A 26,724-nucleotide genomic window follows, 5' to 3' on the forward strand; every position below is an offset into this window, starting at 1 on the left:
CAAACGTATAGTTCGATTTGGCACTGGCGGAATGTGAAACACTTAGCATGCTCAATGCATTTTTAAAATCTGAGCAAACACTACTACAAACACTACCCAATTTCAGGAGAGACCAGAGCATCGAGACTGAAGATGCATCTGTAGAAATCCAATCTGAATCACATTTCAAACCACCTCCACAGATGGTTTAGCTCAGTCTATAGTAAAAAAAAAAAAAAAATGCAGCTCGTAGGATTCTTGCTGTTCAGACTTCAAGCAAGCTGGATATGGCAAACATATAATTCGATTTGGCACTGGCGGAATGTGAAACACTTAGCATGCTCAATGCATTTTTAAAATCTGAGCAAATACTACTATACGATGGCAAAATATATAGTAAGAATGTATTCTTATGTACTCAGTACTGCATACATTATAAAATATAATATAATGCCTTTTAGCAATCATGTTGTTTGGTCTGTGATATTTCACACACTGTTCAAACAATCCCTAGCGCTATCCATATAGACCCACTGCCTGCCACAGTCAGCTGGGTTGGACCTCATTATGCGACCTGATACAGAGTCTACTTGCTCATCTTGCTCGAGAAATTGACACTTTGGAGACAGTTTTTAATAAATACATTGCCATACAGGTACTTTAGAGATCTGCTTTGCACATGATATCGGGATTCAGTTGCTCAGACATGTCATAAAACATAAAGAAGACTGGAGGAGTTTTTTGAGTTTCGGCGAAATGTGGCGTTTTCAGCACTGCGCGCGTCAAAGGCAGAGTTGCTTGTTTGACGTGGATTTGTTTAGTGGGGTGAAGATAGCCTCTGGTTAAAGAAGCAGACGGGCGATTGGAAGTTTACCCTGAAACACTGGGTGGTAGAAATTAATGAACACTGCACATTTCTGCGGTTAGAAGAGGCAGACCTCAAGCAAATTTATGGAGCGCATGTAATCTTACGTCCTCTATGACGTTTGCCCCCGGGATGAAAATAAATGTGGGTTATACGTCAACATACCTGGAAGCAATCAGACGTAAACATCCATATTAAACGCGCAACCATTGTTGCCATGACAATAATGAATAATGACATCAAAATGAGCTTAGATGTTTATATTACGGTTGTTCGGTTTTAGGCACTCCAAGCCACTGAGGAAAACATTTGACTCCATTGTCTTTAAAAAGCCTGAAGAAGGGATTACTGTGCTTCTTGGATTGTGGCCTATTCCTAATCCCCTTTGCTTCCTTTAAAATGTCGTGCTGCTGTTCCATAATGAAACAAGGTGAAGGAAGAAGCCCATATTTTCAACAAGCCAAGACAGCAGGCGCGGGTTCATCCTGGGGGATCGTCTCACTGATTTCCCCTCAGCCCCTGCGGCCGGCTTTGCGAGCCACAAGGCAAGTTTCAAGGGCTCTCATTACTGCCACGTCCATGTAAAGCTGTTCACAGCCGCCTGAAGCTGTCTGCACAAGAACCCTAAATTGAGAGCTACAGCAAGAATGATGGATAACCTTGTCTGAGATACAGATGGCTCCTGCAGGGGGTCCCCCCTTGGGAAGATTCAGCTGGGTTTGTGACCACGTGTTGATGGGCCGGTATCTTGCTGAATAACATATGGCCGCACACACCCGTCTATAAAAAGGCCACGGACGAAACAAGTCAACGCGGAAGAAGCGTATAATCAATAAAATGAGGCTCCCGGTGCATCGAGGCAATACTCAGAGGTACAATTATTCTTTTTTTCATCACTTGTTAGAAAAAGAACACATCCACGCTCATGGCATTGTTATGTATGCGGGGTTTTGATCACGGTGCAAACTAGCACTCAGCTCCTGATGAAATACAGGCTATGCATTCAAATGCCTGCATGCCATTAAATTAAGCTCTGAAAAGTATTGTTGATCCTAAAATCTGTGTTGTACTGTACTGAGCTAACCAGAAATTTGTATAACTCAACACTAATTCAAGGTACAGTATGGACAGAACGCCGTTCAATTTTTGGGCCACTGCAACCACAATCATACATGTAGTGGAAAATTTGGACCACTCTCACGGTCTCAGTAAAAAGTAAGCTCTATTACCTTTTCAAATTTCCGATGCATCTTTTTTTATTGGGTTGCAGCTATGAAGTGTATGGTGCGTGGAGTATAACCGTTACGATAGGAGGTTGTCCATTTGTTTTTTCCGGCATGGCATGTAATATCCTTCAAAAGGTATTTTGAAGTAAGTGTATGTGTTTACATTCGGTTACAGCGTTTGGCTTACAATCTGAAATGTTAATGTGCTTCTATAGACAAATATGTGCATGCTGGTACTGTCTGGAATTGGCTGCCACCTCAGATGACTCCTCAGTGATTGGTGGCACTTCTCCAAATTGACCGCGCGGACTGAACAAGACGGCCTCCCACTCAGCGAGATGATTGGATGCAAGGAGCCCCTCCACAAATCAGATGCATACCAGAGTTTTTCAAAACAGCGCTCGTTTGCCTTTCATCATTTATCATCAGGGCTGACTGTTATTTAATTTGAGCCGTCAGTAATGGCTCCTCTCGGTTGTTTGTCGACCCTTGTAAGCGACATTAGCTTTGTTAAATATAATTGCTTGTGAGTTGTATTTATAAACTCGTGTATTGTTTTGCTGTACTCTTTTGTGTAGTTGTAGTTTGTGTAGGTCTTTAGGGGTATCTACAGTTTTGGCCTGGGGGTACCTCGGTACCAGGACAGTTTTGGCGGAAATGTATTGTCCGATTCTTTATCCTTCCATATTTGTAAGCAGCCAAGATGAAGCATGCATTATTTTCCTAAAAGGGCAGGCTTTTCTGTGATTTTTGTTATTGCTGTTGTGGGACAATTAAGAGCTCATTTGTAGCATTCAATCCATTTTGATATATTCTGTTATATCACCCGCAGATTATCAAATATGTTCCGAATGAATTGTTGCGTCAACTTTAGTCCTTTTTTCCGTCTTGAATTTTCAAAAGGAATGTTATCAGAAATGTACTAAAAAAAAGATTTGTTATTTAAGATGCATAAAACAATTGCAATGATGAACCAGCGACTTGATTCTTACATTAAGTTGTTCACTTTTGCAAGATATAAATTCTTCACCTACTGTGCAGATGGATTTATGCAGTCTAGTTAAAGTAGAACGGTTAAAAAAATGTGTTCCATTTTGACACAGTTATGATACAAATACTAACCCCCCCCCCCCCAAAAAAAAAAAACACTTATTAAATATCTTAAGATGAGAATCAAGCCGTCATTATACATGGATAAAAATCAGCCATGATCCAGATATCTGCTGATGCAACTTTGCCATAAATGGACAAATCACATCTACCTTATACTTTGTAAATGCACGCCTGACATAATCAGTATACACCGATCACGACGTAAAAAAATCCCCACCCAATCCACAGCACAGGGGTAATTTAACAACAAAAACAAGACCATTAACATAATTTAAATATGGCATTAGGGCTCCAGACTATCTCTTATTACTAGTAGCACAGTCTCCCCAAACCTGAACTTTTAGGGGTGCATGTAGAAAATGTAGGGACACACACTGTAAACCGACTTACAAATATTTCAAATAACATTCACATTTCCATTCATTTTCATTATATTACTGCTAAATGAGCTTAAGTATGGATGAGAAAGTTTATCAACAACAAAAAATATTGAAGAATAAAAAAAATGGTAAAAGACAAGAACAAATTTACTGTTCATGCACATGCACAGGTAGATGAAAAATTTACTCAAATTCGGGGGCAAAATGCTACCATTTAGGGGCAGTTTGGAGCCGTGTTTACAGTAATCCCTTGTTTGGTGGGGATTACGTTCCTGACCATTGAATGTATATGGCTTTAAAAGGCGGGGCTAGGCCTGTTGAGGAACATGGGACTCAGTGAATCAGAGTGTCGAGATTTCTGCCTGTTAACTGGCTAACCAATAGCCACTTTGTATGCTGAGTGACTCGGCGTTAGTTGTGGCCAACGGCAGGTCGTGTGAGAATATGTGTTCATGTTTATTTCGTTATTATTTCATTTGTTCAATAAAACGAATGAAAGGCACCGGCGTTTGTGTCGTCATGCCCTACAGATGGAAGGAGTACAATTCGTTTTTGCGAGCTGTAGAAGGCTATATTAAATGAGCTAACATTTTTTTCTTTACCGTAGCCGTGCAGGTGTGTTGTGCTCCACAATAGGCATATTGCACTTTAGCTTCTTTCATTAAGTGTGAAATGATCCCAAACTTTTGACATTACGTAGTTGCTGCACATGAATTGATATATCCGAATCAAAACACACCCTGGGGCCACTAGCGATAATTCAGGGTGGCCATAAATAAATCTTCATTGCGATTGGGTCGATGTACTCAAGAGGACATGCACTGTATGTCACTTTGATTGAGGGGACTCGAGGGTGGCTGGTAATAGAGTGTGCACGTTTGACGAGGGCCTTGAGGTCACGTGTCTCTGAGTCCTGCCCTTTGAATAAGCCTCGCCTTGCTGGTCCTGGCTGCCCTAGCTTACTCGTTGTTGCAGGTACGGCTAATCAGAGACATTGGCATTGGGTCCATGCAGTAAGACCTGAATAAAACATGAAGCAAAAAAAATTTAATCAAGGCGAGGGCATCTGTGGCAGTCTCTGGCTGCTGGTACGACCACTCTGGCTATTCACCACATGTGTCCTCATACTAATGACAAGCCTAAAAGGAGGCAGAGGGCAACCTCTCCTCATAATCAAAGTGTTTTTATTCATGACATGTCTATTAATTAGTTTGGAATAGTCAGCACTATGTGCTCAGGAGAATTTAAATTGGCTGAAAAGGATTTGCCCTTTCTCAGACGAGCCAATGATTTCTTGGCACGCCTTGCGCAACAGAGAGGGACAAAGAGTTGGTTGGCGGTGTAGATGAGAAGACAAGGACAGAGAAAAGGGGCAGGAGTCTTTCTGTCTGTCTGTCTGTCTGTTGTCTGTTATCTGTCTGGCCTCTCTCTTGTTCTTTCACTGGGAGCGACTCATTGATCTCATAAATCACTGGGGCCAGTGAAATTGAAACTGTCACTGGTATTGGTCCAGTTTAAAACATGTACAGTACTGTATCACACCAAGGTATGCATATACTATATTGGTTAGAGTAAAGTCACCACATTTGAGCACACAAAAAGGAATCCCAACACTCCACGCAAAGTGATAACTGTGATGTATCCTTTCAAAGATAATCATGTGCTTTTTTTCCTCATGTATTAATGGTGTTTACTGTAATTTCTCGAAAAAGACAGGCATTTTTGCACCAAAAAAATCATCCAAAATCAAGTGGTAGTATTATATACAAGTACAGTCAAAATTTCGAAAATCCGTTACTGCAGAGACATTTACCGGTACCAACAGTGTCCTTCATTCCAATATGATACGTAATGGCTAATGTTAAAAATGTATATATTATAACATAATTTCCGTTGCTCACCAAAAATGTTGATGGCCAAAATGATTAGTCCCGAAACAGGTCCGGGCGAAAAAGGAAAGGAAACGTCCATATATAAAAACAAAAATGTCTTACGCGATGTCATGTTTTGTGTAAAAGTGGGCTCCCCAGACTACGAAATGTCCTTTTTGTCACAGCGCCTTTTCACAACTCTTGAGCCTTGGACACACTTGGTGTGACATGAGCATCAAGGTGTGGCAGTGACGCCACACTGCACACAAACCTCCAGTGTTGACAGATGAAAATGGTAGCAAATAGGAGACCTTCCCTTCACACAAAAACAAAAAATGTCTGAAAACAAAAAATATCAAATTACTATGCGGATAATATTTTACTTTATGAGCGTGGATACAGCTTTTTGATAAACACTGGTACGTGGTAACTGGTAATCTTAAGAAATTATGGTATTTGGAACACTGGTTAACACATTTTTAGAAATTGTTTTGATCAGAAGTGCAAGTAAATTTACTTGATGACTCTAGCAAATCAGGTTTCTTCTTCTTCTTCTTCTACTAATAATAATAATAATATTAATAATAATAATAACAAGAATGTAATATGTAATATAATACTATATTTAGTAATATTTATTAAGAGTTAGATTCAGCAACATGTGTTTTTTTTTCTGAAACACCATGGTGATGTACGTACTGCGTAAGCTTTTATACTTGTAGGCCAAACTTAAAACCAAACAAATGAAAATGCGTCAAAACTGTGATGTGCTGGATATTTCCACTTCAAGTAGGACTCAAATGATATGTGTTCCATGGTGGATTCATTTCTGTCCTCTGTGTCTCCTCCACAGACAAAAGGCGATTAATGCCTCCTTATATCTGCTGTCGTTAGTGTAATACTCCTACTTCTCTATGACAATGCCACCTGGGCCAGTGCCATTGTTCTCATTCAAACTGTGTCAAATTAGACACAAGAACAATAGAACATTATAATTAGGAGAAAAAAAATCGACATGCAGTATTGACACTTGTCAAGACATAATCTACAGTGATATTTTGGTCACGGTAGATGACGAAACAGGAAACTAATTGTTTGCTAAATCTCATTTCATACTCCCGATGTGAAATCAGGCAGGCATGCAGTGCAACATGCAACAATGGCCTGGCTCGCTCCGTAACACCAAATTATCTTTCCCCAGTCTTAATTATTCATTAGGCAAACATAATTAATTTAAAACACTTCTCTCACAGGGGAGGTTTAAAATAAAGTCCGAGACGGACAGCGTTATGCTTAATGATTAACTAAACATAATACAGAAGTCAAGATGCTGAAAAGGTCTCAAAGTTTTAGTCAATATCATCACAATTGTTGAAACAATTTTCCGAGGCTCAAAAAGTTTATTACACTAAGTGCTTAATAAATGTTTAAGTAGTTTATTGTATGGAGACATTTTTTTTTTTTAAATGGTGCTCATATTTGCAACTCACACCCCGAAATTACTTCAAAGACAGCATATTCAAATAATTAAGAGGTTCCTGCTATATTTCCCAGCCTGCACTTGAACACCTCATTTAACAACCACTCTTACTTGGTCTTCAAGGGCTGTGGGGTTGTGACAATATCGTTGAATGCATCTCTTCTCATCCATCGCATCTCCAGGTCCCGCACATTTACCGGGAAAGAAGCCTAATTATACACAGTGAGCACAAAGACACCAACTTTGCCCTCTGTTGTCCTCTTCATCTATCCGTCCCTCCCTCGGTCTTCAGGACTCTAACGAAAGCATCTTAGCGGCACAGCGTGGGCTTTGATCTGTCTTCTGTTCGATGCTGAGCTTTCAGATGCATGGCGGGTTTGTCTTCGCTAACAATTCCGCGGGGAGCCCAAGACAAAGAGCAAACATACAAAAAAAGTGCCTTTTGAGATCCATTTGCAGTAATGACGCAGCTGTCTGTCGGCTGCATTCGCGGATTGACCCTTTTTCATGTTTCATCCTTTTGTGCCACTCCATTCCAAATAATCATTATAGTCTTCTTTCTATGAATATTTTCATCATCCTGCTAATATTGTGGATCATGGCATGCTACTCCTCTTACAAATGATGTGTTCACCTTTTATTTTATTCCCAAGCACATTTGTTTGAAGCAGGTGAGCATTTAGACTCCATTGCCATGGAAACTATGTTGTGTTTATTTTCCTAAAATAGTTGTATTTAGATGAAAAATCTTTTGGCAAACAGCTTTGGTTTACAAAAGAGTACGAAACCAGAAATAAGAAAGGATTATGTGGACTGTTTTGGTGATTATACCGAACTGTACAGTATATACTTTGTGAAAATGATATATGTATGATTTCACATGACACAATACATGTCTACAATACGACTACTAGTACCATTACTCCTATACAATATATATTCAGATAAAAATCCTTTATATTCAGTGTTTCACATCATAAATAGTCAATAGGAAATTGCTATCTTTATCATTTTGATGCTAGCCAGTTCTCTACCAGTTGTATTTTGTTCTACACAAGAAATATTGAGACAATGTTGGGCAAAAAAATTAATGGTGTGTGGCATAAAAATACAGTATCTTTTTAAAGAGCGTGCAGTGGCATATAAAGACAAATGAGTCCAAATAAGAGGAATCAATAGTGCTTTTAGAATAATTTAAATGCCTGGGATTGCCTGTCTTTAAATTTTACGATCAAATCAGTTTTTGGCGTACAAGATTGCTCCGTGAAATTGCATACTAAAGCCTTTCTCTGCATTTCATCAAGTAGTCAGTGAATACTGAAAAAGTAGAAGCTAGAAGAGTGGCCAGACATTTTACCACACCAGACAAATTGTAGTCTGTGGTATTTGGGCTTGTGTCCACATTTCATAACTGTTACAATGACTTTAATATTAATTTTTGTTAATGTTATGATTACAGTTATGGCCGTTTTTGTGTGGAGTTTTTCCTCTAATGAGGTATATTAAGAGTGAAGGATACTGTATATAGAAAAACTCGACACACACCTCGAATTGTACTCGCACTCTTAAAACACACGCTGTGTGCCGGTTAATTTAAATGTTGTTACTGTGAGTTGTCTCTCCCCCGCTGCTTGTGCACTATGTTTCGTCACTACCTTAAATGTGCATCCACACGAACAGCCGGCATTGCTGGATCCCAGCCAGGAATCGTCCCTGCAGCCTCTCAGCTGAAGCAGCTTTGTCAAACTCAGTTAGCCGCCTCCGAGGGGAAACACCTCCTTTCACAGTAATTCTCCAACTATTCACATCATGCCCCTGCCTCTCCCGCAGCCACCTCATCAATCCACATGGCAACAAAGGTAAACAGCCTCACACCTTCCAAATAGGCCTTTGCTGTTTTGTTGACACGATGTATGCGCGAACCACCCAAACCTCAGCGGCTTACAGGACACACGGTGTTTCATTTGCAGAAGGTAATTGCACTGGAGCCAAGCGGTGCAGGGATATATTTATTTATTTAATTAACTTTTTCTGCCTAAAAAAAACTTCGGTTTTTGCAAGGACTTGTGGAAGACCTGCTTTGACAGGGTCACAGCATAAACAGAAACGTTATCTGAGACATTGGCCTTGTGACTGACAGAGTCTTGATTGGAAAACCTACATATATATATATATATATATATATATATATATATATATATATATATATATATATATATATATATATATATATATATTAGTGGTGTGCCTCTCTCCAATGATAGACGACTCGATACTTGGCTGGATACATACTTGCGAAACGATATAAGGGCGGTTTATAAGTCGATTCAATTTGGTTCTATTCAATATGCTATGGTTGAGTTCAAGAGGGTAGGATGCAATGAGTTTTAACAATATGAATGAACTTGTCAGTAGGTTAGCGAAAATGTGGCATTTGCTTCAAACATCCAGTAAAAGACAATTTGATACATATCTTGATATATATATATATATATATATATATATAATATTATATATATATATATATTATATATATATATATATAAGTGTTAAGCGCTAACATTTTTTTAATGAATTAATATTTATTTTCAACAACAATTTTTACAAATCTTGGAACAGATGTGTAAATTCTTTCAAATTAATGTGGAAATTTTTTTAAAAGTTTATTTAGATTCAAATACTGTTGTAATAACTTACTTTGATCCTTGAATATGATTCTTTTCCTGTAAAATACAACTGTTGAATGATAAACCAAAGACGTACAACTAACATGGTATTGGAATTTGCTTTTGCAAAGTGCGCAAATTAGTTTGGATTTCTCCAATGAGTCGTCAAGCAACTAAAATGTAAAAGTCTGTCAGTGACTCTCCTCTAATTTTGGCTGCAAAGTGAGCAGTGGTCAGCTGCTGCAGAAAGTAAATGAAACTGAGTAATTTTTTTTTCCGCGCTATAAAATTATAAATAATCTCCATAGTTAATGATATATATATATATATATATATATATATATATATATATATATATATATATATATATATATATATACACACACACACACACACACCATCTCTTGTCTGTATGATTTTGGACACCTTGGAAGATAGATGCACAATCGTAGGTATGCTCGACCATCACAGCTAATGAGCAGTGGTCGTACATCCCACTGAGAGACTGTAGCCAAGATGAAAGATAGAGTCGGCGTGCAACCAAAGACGGGCTGCGACGGATCTCAAGCCGTGTCAGATATTCTGAGATGTCTGTTGCTACGATCCCTGACAGCGTACCAACAGATAGGAACACTGCGAAAGGATGTGAATGTCACTACGTCCGCACAATCACAGCCACTGTCAGATGCGCCAAACACAAAATAGATGGCGGGGAAACAGTCGAGACTCAAGACTATGTGGAACTCAAATACCGGAGTGATGTGTCCATGCTGGCTAAAGATAACACCAACTGTGTTTAATAACATAAGTTATGCGTGGCTTCCTATTTTGGGCCCTTTTCTCCAGCCACAGACGTGACCACGTGTTCCTATTGCTTCTTTTCTTTTGGGAGCTCTAAATTTTCAGCTTGCTGTCGCTATGACAACAACCTGCTGTGAACACACCCATCGTGAGCAAGGAATTGACAGTGTTCAGGTGCAATGTAGGTTTGATTGCAGTGTGCGAATGTTCAGTAACTTCATGTGTTTTGTTGTACTTTTATCTTAGAAGAATGCAAAAATCTAACAGTTGCTTTGGCTCTGTTTGACTTTGATCTGCTGTGTCTTGCTGGCTTTTGTGGTTGGGACATTGAAGCCTCTGTCCCAGGTTTCTCAGGAAAAAAAGCATTGTGAGTGTGATTGCATTTATGCTGATGCTTTACTGGGCCCAACACAATCTGCCAGCCCACAAGTGACCAAGAAAATGAGTCTGGTTGTAATGAAAAAACTGCAAGAAATTGAATCAGTAAGGTTTCACCAAAAAGTATCTTGTTAAATGTTTCTTTCTCTTGTCTTTCATGACAAGGTTGTGCTACTGTCTCAATGTGGTCTTTGGGCTCTTTTTTTCAGTATGTGCTGTGCATTCCCAATTTCAGCATTTGGGAAGAAATGATAACTTGTCCAAGTCTAAGATCGGTTGTTTGATTGTGAAGCATCTTAGTTCCCAAAACTGAAAGTGTGTCATAAAATGAGACAACATAGATAAACAAATACATTTTATGTATCTGTATCCTATTTATCCTGCTGATCTAAAAATAGTATACGTATTTTAAGTACTGGTAATAAAAATAATAATCTTATTATTACATATTTTTGCTTTATTTACCAGCTGCCACTGCTTCCAGTTATAGAAAACTGTTTTACGTGAAGATTGAACCGGACTTGCCATTTCTGTCATTATTCCCTCAGTCCTCACGACTCACTAGTGTCTACTCGTTGAGTTTGATTCCGTGCAACCGTCCCTGCTCTCGTTCGTGTTAACACCCACCCTACTCTAACTCTGACTGGCTTACAATGAAATGTTACTCTACCTTATGTGGTTGGCAGGTGCCCCTCACAAAGAAGAGCGGTTAAATAAATAAATAAATAATAAGATCTTGGTTTAGAGATTTCGCCGGTCTGATTAAAACAGCTTCAATGATTTAATAATTAATGTAGAGCACTTTTTTATTTGGCAGCAACGGTAACAACATTATAATCTCACCCATGAGACCAGGGGTCAAATTCATTTTTATCGTGGGCCACATTGCATTTACGGTTTCCCTTGGATGGCCGTTATGATTGTGAATTTTTTGAAACCATATAAATGTTTAATCATCTCCACATGTAGGCCTACATATACACACTGCACAACAAATTGTTTGTTAACCCATTAAGGCCTAAAGCGCCAAGTCAACAGCTCCCCAAAACCTAAGGTCGCCTTTGGAATTACCCTTGAAAACCTGAAGTTCTCCCAGAAATTCAACACTTACAAATGATTAATATCTCAGCCCCTGTAGCAGACAAAAACATAATTCAAAAGAATTAAAGAGTTTAGACATGTGGCTTTCACACAGGCAGAATTTATTATCATTTACTGTTTGAATCGAAGATGTAAAAATAACGTGTCAGTACAAGAGAAGCATTATTTTAATTAAAAAAAAATCGAGTGGTAATTACCATCCTGTATTCTGCTACAAAGACGTCAATATCGTCATTGTCTACAAACCATATCATATCACGTTTGACTGGTTCCACTGGTCGTGCACGTCGTCTATATATCACTGCCATTACTTACTTTAATCAGAGCTCCCGGCGATTGACGGCGTCCGCCATTAGCTGGCTCGAAAAAATTCCACGACATCCTCCGCGGTCTCGCGACACCGTCACATGTATATTCTGATGCATTAAGTTGGCTAAGAGACGGAGAATTGGATGACTTACGGGCTTAATGGGTTAACTAGTTTTAAAATAATAATGGTTAGTTCAGCTATTGTTTAAGTTCATGTAATAAGGGTTTGGTAACAAGAAAATGCTTGAAATATCTCAATGTTATTATGTATTACATATGACAATTTGAAATTTTGGTTCTGATTTTTGCAAGCGTCATTGAAGTTGACATGCTTGATTTGCTTTCGCGGGCCACATAAAATGATGTGGAGGGCCAGATCTGGCTGTGGGCCTTACGTTTCACTCCTGTGCATTAGACCATACAGGCGGATGCTAAGGGCGCCAGGGACTCCAGGGGGCGCCAAAACGATGGGAGAAAAAAAATCAAAAGTGTACGTATAATCACTGACATGGGGCTAAAGAGGACTCTTGCCTAGGGTGCCAAATTGGCTTGATCCATCCCTGGTTATAATGACTGAAAAAAATATTATTTAGATTACCGTTCCTGAAAAAGAAATACCGTTAGGTATGTATAATGTTACTCCATCACTGCTTACAAGTAAATAGCGCTACAACAAGCCTATCATTGCAAAGGTAGCGTAGTGGTACATGCTGCTGACTTAAAATATGGTTGGGTTGGGTCACGAAGAGCATCTGGTGTAAAAACTGTGCCAAACAAATCATACGAATGACTCGCTGTAGCGACCCCTGATGGGACAAGGCAAAAGTCACAACAACAACAAACTCATCATTATTCCCTCCATTTTATGGAAATGGAGAACACATGTGCTGCCTTTCCTCTTAAGCATGCGAGTGAACCTGTGTTGCGCTAATGGACATACAGAACAATTCCGTTTATGTCTTGATCATTTGCATAATTAATTTTATTTTACACGGTTTGTACATTATATTGTTGAAACGTTACAACAATTTACCCCATCCACTTCCCAGTTCAACCGTTATGTCTCCATTTGAAGTGTGACCTTTAAAGTTTGCTGTTAAAAGAATCACACGAGGGAGTATTAAATTGATATAAAACATTTGTCCTAGTCTCTGTTTACTGTGCCCGTGCTGCGTGAAAGGCCGTGTCCTTGGCAAGAATCAGCTCTTACTGTCACAATCCCTTTTCATCTGTTTGCCTTTATAATTCAGATGTAATCCCAGCACACACACACACACACACACACACACATACACACAGCAAGGCTTCATGAACAGAATATCCTGTACACTCGCTCCACCCGGCAAGCTGCTGAGCCATGTTTAGCTACTGATGCCTGGGTTAAATAAGTCAAACAGGGATTTGAAATATTACACAATAATTAGCACATATTTAACTTCACATTCCGAGGGTATACATTCTTTTTCCAGATGGACTGACATGAAGTGCGGTTGGTGCCCATATTGAGGAAATTAGATATTCCCCACTCTGGGGTCAGAAAATCTGCGTCTGCACAAAAATCCATTTAAACAAAATCTCTGTTTACATGAAAGCACATTGGCAGCCTGTTAAGTGAAGTCGAAAAAGCAAGCACAACTGCACATTTTGACCTCAGTTCCAAAATGTAGTGATTATAGTGAATTGTTCAAACGTACTCACAAACGTGTTGAACGATTTGTTTGAAATGAGTCATTTCATAAATTGAAATTGCACATGTAAGGTACACGCTAACTGGACGTTTAGTGCAGTTACAACAATGGTAGTATGGTTTTATATTATACAATCTAAAATAAGATAAATATTTAGGATGAATATACAGCCACGGAAAAAAATATTGTACTGTCCTTCTTTCTTCGATTTCTCTTAAAATACATTTGTTTGGACAAATATAACGATGACAGCAACAAAAATCTCATAAGAGTTTAATGTAAGAGCAGGTAGCTGTTGTTCTTTGTTTTCCTGATAATAACCAATATCACTTAAGTCAATAGCTATGGCATATTGCCGCTAAACACTGTGCATTTAAATACACATTGCTCACTCCCTGTACATTTTAGGGCATGGCTACCAAGACTTTTATTGTACGCCCTTGTACGTGCCTCCCAATTTTCTTAGCACTTGGTCAAACATATTAGGATAGGGCTCCATTAAACCTTTGTAGGGAGTTGCAATTTGATGACTTTTTGTTGATGTTTAGACCCTCAATATGAATCGTTACAGAGAATACTACTACTACTACTACTAAAAATAACAATTTCTACAGAAACAATAGGGACCTCACAGCTCAGGCCCTAATTACAAGTGGGCCTCAGGCTAAGACCCTAATGTGCAATCATACCTAAAGCTGTGGCCGGTAGTTGTAAGGTTGGGCTATGTAAATGATCTGAAAACCAAAATGTTAAATTCCTGCTGCCATGCCGTGTTGTCAGAGAATGAAGGCACACGGTTAGATGTGATTCAGAATTGATGGCATCTCTCAAAAGAAGCACAAACACCACTCTAACAACAACGATGAAGCCATTTCCAATCCCATGTGTGTAACCCGCCTCGCATTGTGGCGACTGAGGTTAATCCACAATGCAGCTGGTGTTGTGTTATTTTCCACATATACCCTTAAATGTCAGCCTTTGTTTACTTTCTAAACCGCAATGTAAACAGGGTAGGTATAGAAGCACAAGCACATTCCATATAAATGTCATGATGTCACTGGTATAGTTTGGTTCAGGGAATATTTTCACAATATCACTGTTCCATGAATTCAGTCTGCATAATCTGAGTATTTTTGTTAAAGCAGATTGCTTCAAAGCCAATTAGTTAGGTGTTTTTATACACATCACTTCTGAGAAATGTAATGTTATTATCATCATAAACACAAAAAGATCCTGCTCAGCAGTCAGCGCTTTGGTCCACCTGCGTTGCAGCTGTTCTCTTTCTCACTAATCCATTCTTTAACCATGAGTTTTTCTTCAAAGGTGTCTTGTAGCTCTGACAGATGGAAACCATGACAATGAGGCAGCTCTCAATCACTAGGAGAGGCACAGGTCTCACTTGCCACTGACAGACAATTGCCTGACCACGCAGCAATTGCTCGGAGTGGCAATGTTCGATATTTTTCAAGACGGGGGTCGATGTTAGAACCTCTAAATTATACAAAAAGCTCCCGGGGGACCTCATTTCAATACATCTCACCAAAGAGAGACTCAAAGACATTGCAGCCTGACTACTCTGTGGGTTTTGTGTGGACTAAAAGCACCAGCTGGAACATTGAACTGAAATGAATGTATGGCATGCCTACAGTGCTTTTTCCTCACAATGGCCTCTAAAACACATTCTGATAGCATTCGGTCTCCTCATTTATAGTACAAAGTAAAACCTTCATTGTTACTTAATATATTTGTGGTTGTATTTTAATTAGCTACTTCCTGGTTCACTGGAAATGACTGAAACAGGGGCCACACCGGTTTGGATTCTGTGGCAGAGAGAAGGGTTCCACCATGATTCAAAATAAAAATGCATATAAACGAGTAAAAGAAATTATAGCAGTTTGTACTTGTGTCTTTGTCCGTCCATATTTTAGGTAGCCACGTCGTGGTTCAGAAAGTTGAAGAAAAACGACTGATGTGCCGAACTGTGCTGAGCGTGTTCCTAGCGTCCTAAATGCACAGTGTTGCTTGTAGCAAGTGTGTACTGTGTATTCTTTTTTATTATTGTTATCTAAAGTTGAGTTTTGGTAGTTGAATAAATGCAAAATTTGAAAACCAATGAATAATCGTGTTTATTATTCATGATTTCAATTTCAATCAAAATCATCATGATTATTATATTTTTCAATAATGCTCTATCGTATAGCGGTACCTTGACTAAGGAGTTTAATTGATGTCCGTGACTAAGGTCATAAATCAAATGTTTAATTATGACTGACTGTCGCATTCAACCAAATCAAAAACACGCCTCTCGCATTCATACTTTTCCAATGACAAGATGTTGCGGGGATGTTGCAATACTCTCTAACAATCTCTTCCTAAAATAAGCAGTAATATCTTTATAAAGGAAAAACTTGTGTTATGTATTTGGATCGTATCAGCCTGTTGTAAAATGGGTTGTAATTTTCCTAAAGTAATGCATCACAGCAAATCTGATCCAAACTGATCTGAGAGGACAGAGTGGAGAAAGGGAAGAGGAAAAATGTTTGAATTAAAAGTTTCTTCAGACCCTGCACACTTATGTTTCTTGTTTGTCTTAACTATTTTCTATTACTCATGGCGAAACAATTCCCTTCCTTGATCTATCCGCAACACTGTTATCTTTCTCTACTACTTATAATATGTTTACTCATCCCAATGAATTCAATTACATTTTTTCCAAGGAAATTACTGCAGGGGTGGCACCACCCGCCAGAGGTCAGGACTAACTGTGAATACTAAAACTACTCCCCCAAACACATTACACAGCCTATTACCTGCTGCTTTCCGCACACTGCTGAGCCACCCCACATGCGCCTTCCCGCCGCCATAGATGAAATGCTTTCTAGATGGAATCTGGCATTGAGAAGAGGGGATGAGTGCAGGCGCTGTCCCCAAGCCTAATCGTTTCAGAGAGGCATCCCCATTGCAGCCACAAAGCACGCCAGTCCAGATTACAGAAGTGTGTTCACAGACAGGCTGAGCGCAAAAGGTGCAGAAAGCAGCCTTGGCCTGGGGGAGGGCGACCAGGTTCTCCTTTTTCTTTTTTTGCGCGATCGATTGGGTGCCAGGCCGAAGGCGGAGTCGGTAGAAAGTACGGTGGTGATGTGCTGCCTTGACAAAGTGACAGAGATCTCTTCATTTAGACCTGTTGTTATTTTGCCACAAAATAGCATTATTTGAAACGTGCATACCCTCCCTATGTGGCGAAGTCGTTTCTGAATCCATTACGCTCCGTGCAGGAGGTCCTGCTCCGCTAGGCTCTCTTTGTTTTGGGAGAGTAACATCATAAATGAAGCAGATGTGGCCTTACTTCAAATGCTCATTTTCATTCCTGCCTGTCCTCATTACAGCCGCTTGTGAGACGGAGCCTGTCCCAACTGAATATGGGCGATATAGACAAAAAAACATTCGCATTTAAATTCACACCTACGGGCAGTTTAGAGTCTTCAATTGACCCGACATGCATGTTTTTGGAATGTGGAAAGGAGTCTGAGTGCCTTGATAAAACCAACACGAGCATGGGAAAATATGCAAACTCCACACTTGCGTTGCACCGAGGACTTGCGTTGAGATTCTAACCCAAAACACCTTGACTGTGAGTCAGATGTGCTAACCACTGAGCTGCCAATTTCATTTTCTTTTTTTTTTCATTCTTATTTTTTGGAGTAACTCAGGAGATGATTACACAGAGTCAAAAGATTGGCTCTTGCAGAAACCTCTCACATAATTATCTGCAACCCATTTGAGGCCCATCCAATCTGTGAGACTGATTATACAAACAGGAAGTGAAATGCTTTTGGGGAAATGCCAGTTTCTTCTCTCTACAATGGGTTCTACACCAGCGTCAAGCCATCATTATCATCATTAGAATCGAGATATATAGATTATAGAATACACTCCAGAGTTGGTTGCGAAGCCTAAATGCCCAAAAAAGAGAGAAAATATATAATACATATAATACATGGCCCACCAGGCAGAGCCTAGGGTTGAGTATCTAGAATCAAGTAGAATCGGGACTAACATTACGGTTTTCTCACAATCATTCAGATTCTAAAATCTCGGTGTCTTTAATCTTGGAATTTTGTAGAGGTTTGGAAAATGCTAAAAACTCATTCAAAATTGAACTCCAAGCTCAATCTCCTTTAAAATTGAGCGGTGAGATCACTGAGGTTTATTTAGCTGTGAGGTACTCCTTCCACCACCAGACCCAAAAACATCCCCGCAAAAATATTCTTTGACATTTGACAAATAAACCTTCACATATTCGAGGGAGCAATACATGCGGTGAGGACTCAAATTAGGATGCATGCAACATTCTGGTGGAACGAGAGAGGCATTAGCACATGAAGAGATGAAAATGAGTCGCATTCAACCAAGCTGTGAGCTCCACCTAGGAGGCGGTGAAAGAGACGGAGGCGGGCACAGAAAGGGGCCGAGGAAGGCGTGCACTGCAGCCTTGGAGGGTGCGGAAGGGGGCATCCTGGCGTAATGACTCTCATTTGGAAGTGACAGGGCTTGGTAAAATGAAAGTAATTATGACAGTACACAGATGCTGAATAGCCCCTGATGAAGTTAATCACCAGCAATCCAACAAACAGGTGTTGCGTGATTTCTATTACCTCCCCTCAAATTACGGGCGATGCAGCTTCAAGCAAAAATCTATGCCGGAGAAGAATTATCTTGTATTATCCCCATACCTCTGCATTTGACGAACATCTTGGGATATGAGCAGCCATTAAAATGCGAGAAAAGAGAAAGTAGTCCTTTAGACTGCAATATTACAAATAATTTATTCGGTTGGTGACAAATTCTCTTGATGGATGTGAAATACCTTGATGAAATACTGTAAAGGAATATTAAGTGGAAATTTGACCTTCAAAATAACCATTTCAAAAACCATTGTATGGCTTGCCTGCTTGTGATGAAGGGAATTTAAAATAAATGCCACTACAACTCCAGATGACCCTCTTTTTGCTCTATATTATTGGTGGACCAGCGCTAACTTTTCATCTTAGGGTTAAACTATAAATTGAATTAAGTGATCAGCTAGGACCATCGATTTGTCAGTTAACAAATGCCCAATCACCACTGTTCTTTTTGTATTTAGCACAGTGATTGAAAAGTAAATTACTGTGTAGGAGGAGCCCGGGAGAAAATGGTTTCTTACCTCTCCTACAATATGGCCAAGTAATGAATAACCTTTGTCAATCTACTAATGCCTCATCCGATGTGAGGAAATGGTTTCTGCCCTTAAAGAACTAAGACAGAAGTTATTATTAGCATGTGAATTACAAGCCTCCATCTTGGAGACATTTTTCATACCTTGAGTGGAATGTCATGGAGAGCTCCGTCAACTGCTCATAACTCATTTAATGAGCTATAAGGACAGATAAAACATGCCTGACTCTCTGACTCCCAGCACACTGCTGATCATTGTTAACTGGAAGCAATGATGTCTTGGCATAAAGATAATAGGCTCGGCTGAATGTCATTAAACTTTATAAAACTCTAAAAGTGGCTTCGCATGCCTAACTCACCAAACACAATGGATGCAACAAATTAGATGTCTATTAAGATTTAACAAGATGATCATGTGAATATGCAGCTCTTCTCTAAAATACTACTATAATCCTTCTTAAAATAAATAAATAAATAAATAAAAAAAAATAAATTAAAAAAAAAAAATATATATATATATATATATATATATATATATATATAAATCTGTGTGGTTGTCTTATCTAAGACAAGCAAATTAATTGACAAAGGTGAAAATGAATGAAATTTTTGCTATAATTTTTATTTGTTTTAGTTCATTTTATAAACGTTAAATGTAGTTTTAATCAATTATAGGTTAAAAACACTATTTTTCTTTTTCATTTCATTTTATCAAGAAAATGTTTTTTAAATAATAGTTTTAGTTATTTGGTTAATTCTCGTGAACTACAATAACCTTAATGGACACATAAGTGGTGTATTGCCCGTGTCCATTTATGATACCATGCCGACAGTGTTAATCTTCACGTTAGCAACATTCTTATTGACTCCATCATTAACGTAAGTCCCAACCATGGGTGTTTATAGCCTATTTTGGGGGGCTCAAGCACCCCTATTGAATCCCAGCCCCTCCTAAATATTTGAGATATTAAATACATACCTATCTATTTATGTATGTTTTTTATATATTTATGTCCTTTTATAACAAGCTAGAAAGGTATACAACCCTGCAGTATTTGGTTCTAAGCACCTGACCAGTATATATGAAGCGTTTCCCTACTTTCAACAACTCAATACCAACACGATTTGATAATAATGTATTGAACACACTATTATCTTTAGTGTTCTTTTTTTTTTTTTTTTGACGTTTATTTTTTATTTGACTATTTATATTGTTAGGTAGGGGTTAGCTGATATTTTTTAAAGCTGGGAAATGTTTCAAGTGGTCAAAAACAGCACCACTGTCCTCTGTTGGAAATGAGAGAAAGCTGGCTGTTCTGTCATGTGCGTGTGTTAGTATACAAAAGCCAATGTGTTACTGATCAGCTAAGTGACTGGATGCCCATTCACCTCATAACTCCTATTTAGACACAGAGAGAGGGTGGAAAAAAGGGAGAAATTTAATATATAAACCCAAGGTCCATTTTTTTATTCTTATCTTTTGTTGTCGTCTTTAGCACTAATTTTTAGGGAGGCCTACCCCTCAAAAAATGCATACTGTAAATGTTCATTCAACGTTTTTTGTGAATGTTGGATTAAATAGTGTTATAATGTTAATTTAATTTTAATGACTGCTTGGAAATATAACAAGTCGTAGCTCATTGAAAAAATACAATTTAATGCTATATACACACAATTGAGGTTAGCATGTTGATGAAGGCCCTCACTTCGCTCCTTTGCAAAATAAATTGCTTGCCCCTGGTGCCAAATGCAATTCTGTCTGTGTTTAGTAATAAACCTATCAATTTGTATTAATAATTGCAATAGTATGAGTCAGACTCCAAGTGAGCATATGTCACACTTTGCAAAAAGTTTCAAACGAATTATTCTGCATGTAACGTTGTCACAGAGAGGCTCACTTATCAAGCTCATTAAGTTATCTAGGCAACGCTTGGGCAAAGCAATAAAGGAAAAAAACTGTTTTAAATGACTATCCTCTTCTTTCTGCATTGACAATAAAATCTGATGTCACAATTTTGAACAAAAAGAAGCAAAGCGAATGAATCAACAAAGGAATATGATTTGAAAGCATTGTTGTTTGCTGTGGAAATAGTGGCATATACAATCCAATAGCATAAACAGGTGGAAATCAGTCATATAAATTTATCCAGTGCCACCACATAGAAGACAGAAATAAAGCCTGAACAACGACAGTATTATCAACAATAGAATACAACTTGGATGAGAATAGAAAATAGAAAGGCAACCTTATGTTACAGTCTTGCATCACAACTACTGTACCAGGCTATTACAAAGATGCATTTGTTACTAAAAAGATCAACTCCAATTCACAGCTTCTGAAATTCTACCCGCTAATGTGCGCAAGTCAAACTGGCAATTGAATGTATTGTGTGTTTTACTCAATGCAGTGAATGGCTGCTCGGGGTCCCTTCGAGGTAACAAATGGCGTCAAGTTGACGACAACAACTGGCAGCAGCACAAGCTTGAGCATGCACACAATTTTACCTTCTTAAAACATCGAAACCTATGTGATTAAAAATTGAAAAACTATGAGCGAACTTCTGCTGGCTAAGCAGCAAATTCACTAATGGAAGCTGTAAAATTTTATTTTTGCTCTAAAAATAGTCGCATCCTGCATTTTGCTTCTCCCTGGAGTTTTGAGCACTGAACACACAGTGCAGGTATGTTCCCGGGGCTGAAAAGACTCAATTATTCCTACGTCTTCTTCAGCGACCAGTGCACGCTCTGCATTAGTGTTTACTCAATCAAACATTTCAAAAATATAAAATGTCTGCTAAGGGCAATAACACAAATGATTGGATTTGCACATTACTTATGTAGAAACTCTAGTAGCAGGATAGAGCATATTTCCTCCACCTGATATTCAATCAGTAGGTGTTTTGTTTTGTTTTGTTGATACTGTAATATATTGTGGCAGGCGCTGCACTCGAATTGCACCTCATTTTAGATGGGCTGAGATAGGGCGAATGAAATAGGCAACGCAATATGAATTCATTTTCACAGTTTCTTACATTTAGTTTTAGACTCATTTTCCTTTTCCCATTTTCAGCCAGAGCCATGAAAGGCTGCACCTAAACAGGGTGTCCAAAAGCAACACTAAAATGGTCATAATCTCAGATGCACAATCTAATGACATCCATTGCAGGAGTCTGCTTTTGCAAATATAACAGACACGGTCAGGGTCGTTAATTTAACAATATGTTTAATATTATTTTAGCCTGCTGCGGTGTAGAGGTGTTTCTAATATCCCATTCTAAATTTGTAAACCACAATTTTAAGGTTAAGGTACAGAAAAGCCATCAGTATCATTCTTATGTGATCTGCCTCGGTTTAACAATATTTCATCATTTTCTGACGAAGTGATGGCATTCATGTTGCATAGATTTGAAAGTCACACCCCACCCATGCATGCAGCAGAAGTTGAGAAGGAGTCATTCTAACACAGAGCTGCATGTAAGGATGGAGGCGAGGGCAGATGCACAATACAAAAATAATTAGGACAAGGCCACTGTGCGTGAATCCATCGCCACTTCCCACAAGCGCTCAACTGTGTCAAACAGCTTGGTCAATAATCTTCAGCAATTCCTGAGGATTAGAGTCTTATTACTGAACACCGTCTGTCACACAGACCTTAGCGGCCAAATAAGTCACTCTTTGGCTTGGTTTTTTTTTTTTCCTCTTTTTTTTTTTTCTCTCTTTTTTTTTTTTTTAACTCCAATCAAGTCATACACACCCCTATGTCGAATTGATCACATTGCAAGGTTGAACACAAAAGCCTGTTTCATTGATTTGTGGCCAATTAAAATGAGTCTCTTGGTGTGTTATGCTTTATTAAAGAGTGTCGACGTGGCTTGATGGACAGGAAGTAACTGTGCATTTCACACCGAGGCTGTATGAAGAGCAATTTGTGATTAGTAATACTTTGCTTGCAATGGAGCCCGTGAAAGAGGTTTTTTTATTCATTTCCTGCACACTTTAGGAGTTTGTCATCCTTTAACAATCAGTTTGCCTGACGGTGCTACTGATTTATTATGCGTATAGGTTTAAAAGCAGAGTGCAGAAAGTCGAATGGATCTGCTGTACGTTGGATTATATTGTTCTATTCAGTTTGGCCCCATTGCTTTAGTCTGTACAGCTGATGAATCGATATCCATTCTTGATGAGCCATTAGTGGATGAACTTAAAACACAGGTTTAGCTTCCCCCTCTGTATAATTTGATTTAATTTACTCAGATCCTTGCTTAGTTCTGTTATTTAATACATATTCACGATGAGCCATTAAGTTTGTAGAATAAGTCAGTGGATGACTTTAAAATACAGGTTTACCTTCCAATTTTGTCTGTAATTTGGTTTCATTTGCACAGCTTGGTTGACACAATTTTCTAAAGCAAAAATGTTTTTTCGCTTTTCATTGTCATATAAAAAGCATAATTATACATTACAGATGCCACCGCTTGCTCCGTTGTAGACCTCGGCACCTTGAACGCGGGCTTTGTTTTTGTTTGACACACGGACAACAACCGAAAGAAAGTGCACGCAAGTTCTTACCTCGCCCGTGGCTCGTGGCCACGGCAGCTGCGAGAAGCCACATCGCCAGCATGCTCGTCAACGTGCAAGCTCGTCTTGCACAATTCATCTCTTCTTAAGTCGAGGTCGCGCGGCTACAAAAAAACGTCCTTGTGTCGGAGGAACCGGGGGGGGGGGGGGGGAGCAGGGTAGGAAGGGAGAGCAAACCGAGAGATTTGAACGTCCGTAAAAAAAAATGCAAAGTTGAATCCGTGACGCTTTTTTTTTTTTTGCCGCTTCACTTCGCTGAAATCGCCTGGAGACGACGGGCGATAATAATCAAGTGAAACGCGGAGGTCCTGGTTTAATTCGGACGCTCAGTAAGCGGATTGTGGCTGTGAGAGCTGGCGGCACATTGGACGAAGACAGCAGAGCGAGTCGTCAGCACTGAGGACAGCTCCTACTCCTAGCGTCAGAAGACGGAACAACCTCCGTGGAATTTGGGAGGTGCGCGGGGGAGGGGGGGGGGGGCGTTGAACGTGCATTTGTGTCAAATAGCAGAGAGGAGACATGATATAGCAGTTCAGTTCCATTTAGGTTTTAGCGAGGCAGACAACTTGACATTCATTGTCAATTACAAGGTTTTTTGTTTTTCTTTCATTCAGCACTTTTCACGTAGATGACTCATAAAGTGCTTCATGGGTAAAAATATAGAAACATTTTCAAGTTAAAACAAGAAAATAACAAGTAAATAAAATACGTAAATGTTACCTTGAGCTTAACGAAATTATGTACACTATGTCTAAATGCGTATGTATGAGTACGAGGGTTAAATGATTTACAGTATATATGTGTATGAGTGTATGCATATGCATGTATTTGCGTATAGTATGTGCAGTATGTACTGTATAAGTAGCCTACATATGTTTGTATATACAGTATATACAGCTCCCTCCACAATTATTGACACCCCAAGATGTTATCTATAGCTTCTACTAAATTCATTTTTGTCTGAATATATCTTTTTCTTTCAGATATTTCAGAAACCCTTTTTTTTTATTTCTTTACTTTTAAATGTGTTTTCTCTGAGTAGACCGGCCCACTCCCAATTTCTCACGAAGATGCTACATTGTGGATGGATATTAATGTTTCTTGGTCCGTACTCTGATTCAGAAAACTTCATTTGTCTCCAGGGGCCAATTAAGAGAGCAGAGAGTGGTTCAGTTATTTACACAAGTTTGTAACATGAATAAGTATCAAATGTATTGGAAAAACAATCAATACATTCCAGAGTTGGCAGTGGTTCCTATACAAATTACAAAAGAATAAGGTGATACCAGAGGTTTAGGTAAGTCTCATATATGCAAGTCACAAGTCGTAACCTTCAAGTCTCAAGTAATTTCAAGCATGTCAAGTAGACTCATTTCTTGGTTCAAGCAAGTCGTAAGTCAAGACATCTTGTTCAGTCACAACATACTGTATATCAGAGTGTGAATAAAATAGTTTTTTCACTGATCATAACACAAAAAGTACATTATCTCTAAAAATTAAATGAGCATTTCGATGTCTGAATATGAAACGAACAACAACTTAAGAGTATGCGATTATTTTTATTTTTTTTATAATGGTATAGTTTCATTACTCTCTCCATAGTGTCTAAATTACTGCGTTATTGTCTTCTCAAGTACATGAATAACCAACATCATCTTTAGTTGTTATTCTGACCAACTATTGGTGAACTGAATGGTCAAGCTAACCTATACCTTAGCTTCACAGTTCACACAGTTATCTTATCTGTATCCGACAGATGAACATAAAAGTCATCAATGTTGTGTCTCTTATCTTGGATTTTCAAAACTTACATTGTACATGTGGGCGGCACGGTGGTCGACTGGTTAGCACATCCGCCTCACAGTTCAGAGGTCGTGGGTTCGATCCCGGCTCCGGCCTCCCTGTGTGGAGTTTGCATGTTCTCCCCGTGCCTGCGTGGGTTTTCTCCGGGCACTCCGGTTTCCTCCCACATTCCAAAAACATGCATGGTAAGTTGATTGGATACTCTAAATTGCCTCTAGGTGTGATTGTGAGTGCGGATGTTTGTTTCTGTGTGCCCTGCGATTGGCTGGCAACCAGTTCAGGGTGTCCCCTGCCTACTGCCCGAAGACAGCTGGGATAGGCTCCAGCACGCCCCGCGACCCTTGTGAGGAGAAGCGGTACAGATAATGGATGGATGGATGGACATTGTACATGTTGCTATTGCCTGTTTCACTTTATCCTCAAAAAGATAATCCTTGATTCCAAATGTATTGTTTTTCGGTGCTTTCTTGGTGACGCACGCTCAACGACTCAGCTTCAGCCTTTTTTGTGGCCTGGGTATAGAGTTCAAACAACATCCAGGTGATCTTTTGCCAACTTCAAAACTGGAGCAATGCGTTTTTGGAGAGCAGTGACTTCCTGCGTGATGCGCTCCAGTCCTTCACCTTTGTTAGCGTGTGCCAAATATTTCTTTGTGTTTTTAGCCAACACTTGAGGATTTTCCTGCACCTAACTGAGAAATTTACACTGTGCTCTTGCAGTCATCTTAAAAGGACGGCGACTTCTAGGGGGAGTCGTAACAAAAGCCAAACTTTCTCCATTTGTCTTCCAATGGACTGTTCATCATCATCAGTGCTTTTGGAGAGCCGTTACAACCCTTTCCAGTTTCATGCAAGTTAGCAATGCTTAATTGTAGGCATTCTGAGAGCTCTTTTGTACGAGGCATAGGTCACATCGGCCAATGCTTCTTGAGAATAGAAAATTCCAAACTGGTGTGTGCATGTTTTTGATAGGGCAATGCAGCTTTAACCACCCGCAAGCTCAACACATTGATTGGTCTCTAGGTTGGATGACTCATGACTCCAATTAGCTCTTGGAGAAGTTATTAGCGCAGGGGTTGACATGTTTTTGCAAAATGCACTGTGAATGTTTGAATGGTTTGTCCGATAAAAACACAAAATCATGTAATTGTTTGCGTTGTATTAGTTTAAGCTTTTGTTTTGACTTAGATGAAGATCCGATCATATTTTATGACGAATTTATGTAGGAATCCATGCGGTGATCTCAATGGCTTGACATACTGTACATAATGTG

General features: G+C 39.1%; 1 protein-coding gene across 3 annotated transcripts in view; it reads right to left on the bottom strand.

Moving 5' to 3' along the window:
- sez6a (seizure related 6 homolog a) overlaps window positions 1-24,056 on the bottom strand; it is an 80,977-nt gene extending 56,921 nt beyond the window's left edge. For all 3 annotated transcript variants that reach the window (XR_015081885.1, XM_086012798.1, XM_086012797.1), the window contains exon 1: window positions 23,641-24,056. Coding sequence is in view for 2 of the 3 variants with exons in the window: in XM_086012798.1 (XP_085868924.1) it covers window positions 23,641-23,728 (88 nt within the window). In the remaining variant the exon portion in view is untranslated. The remainder of the gene's footprint in view (window positions 1-23,640) is intronic.
- Between the last annotated feature and the right edge of the window lie 2,668 nt (window positions 24,057-26,724).

This window comes from Filicampus tigris, chromosome 17 (assembly GCF_054856515.1).
Source record: "Filicampus tigris isolate MCC_2025a chromosome 17, RoL_Ftig_1.0, whole genome shotgun sequence".
In the NCBI taxonomy this organism is placed as follows: domain Eukaryota; kingdom Metazoa; phylum Chordata; class Actinopteri; order Syngnathiformes; family Syngnathidae; genus Filicampus; species Filicampus tigris.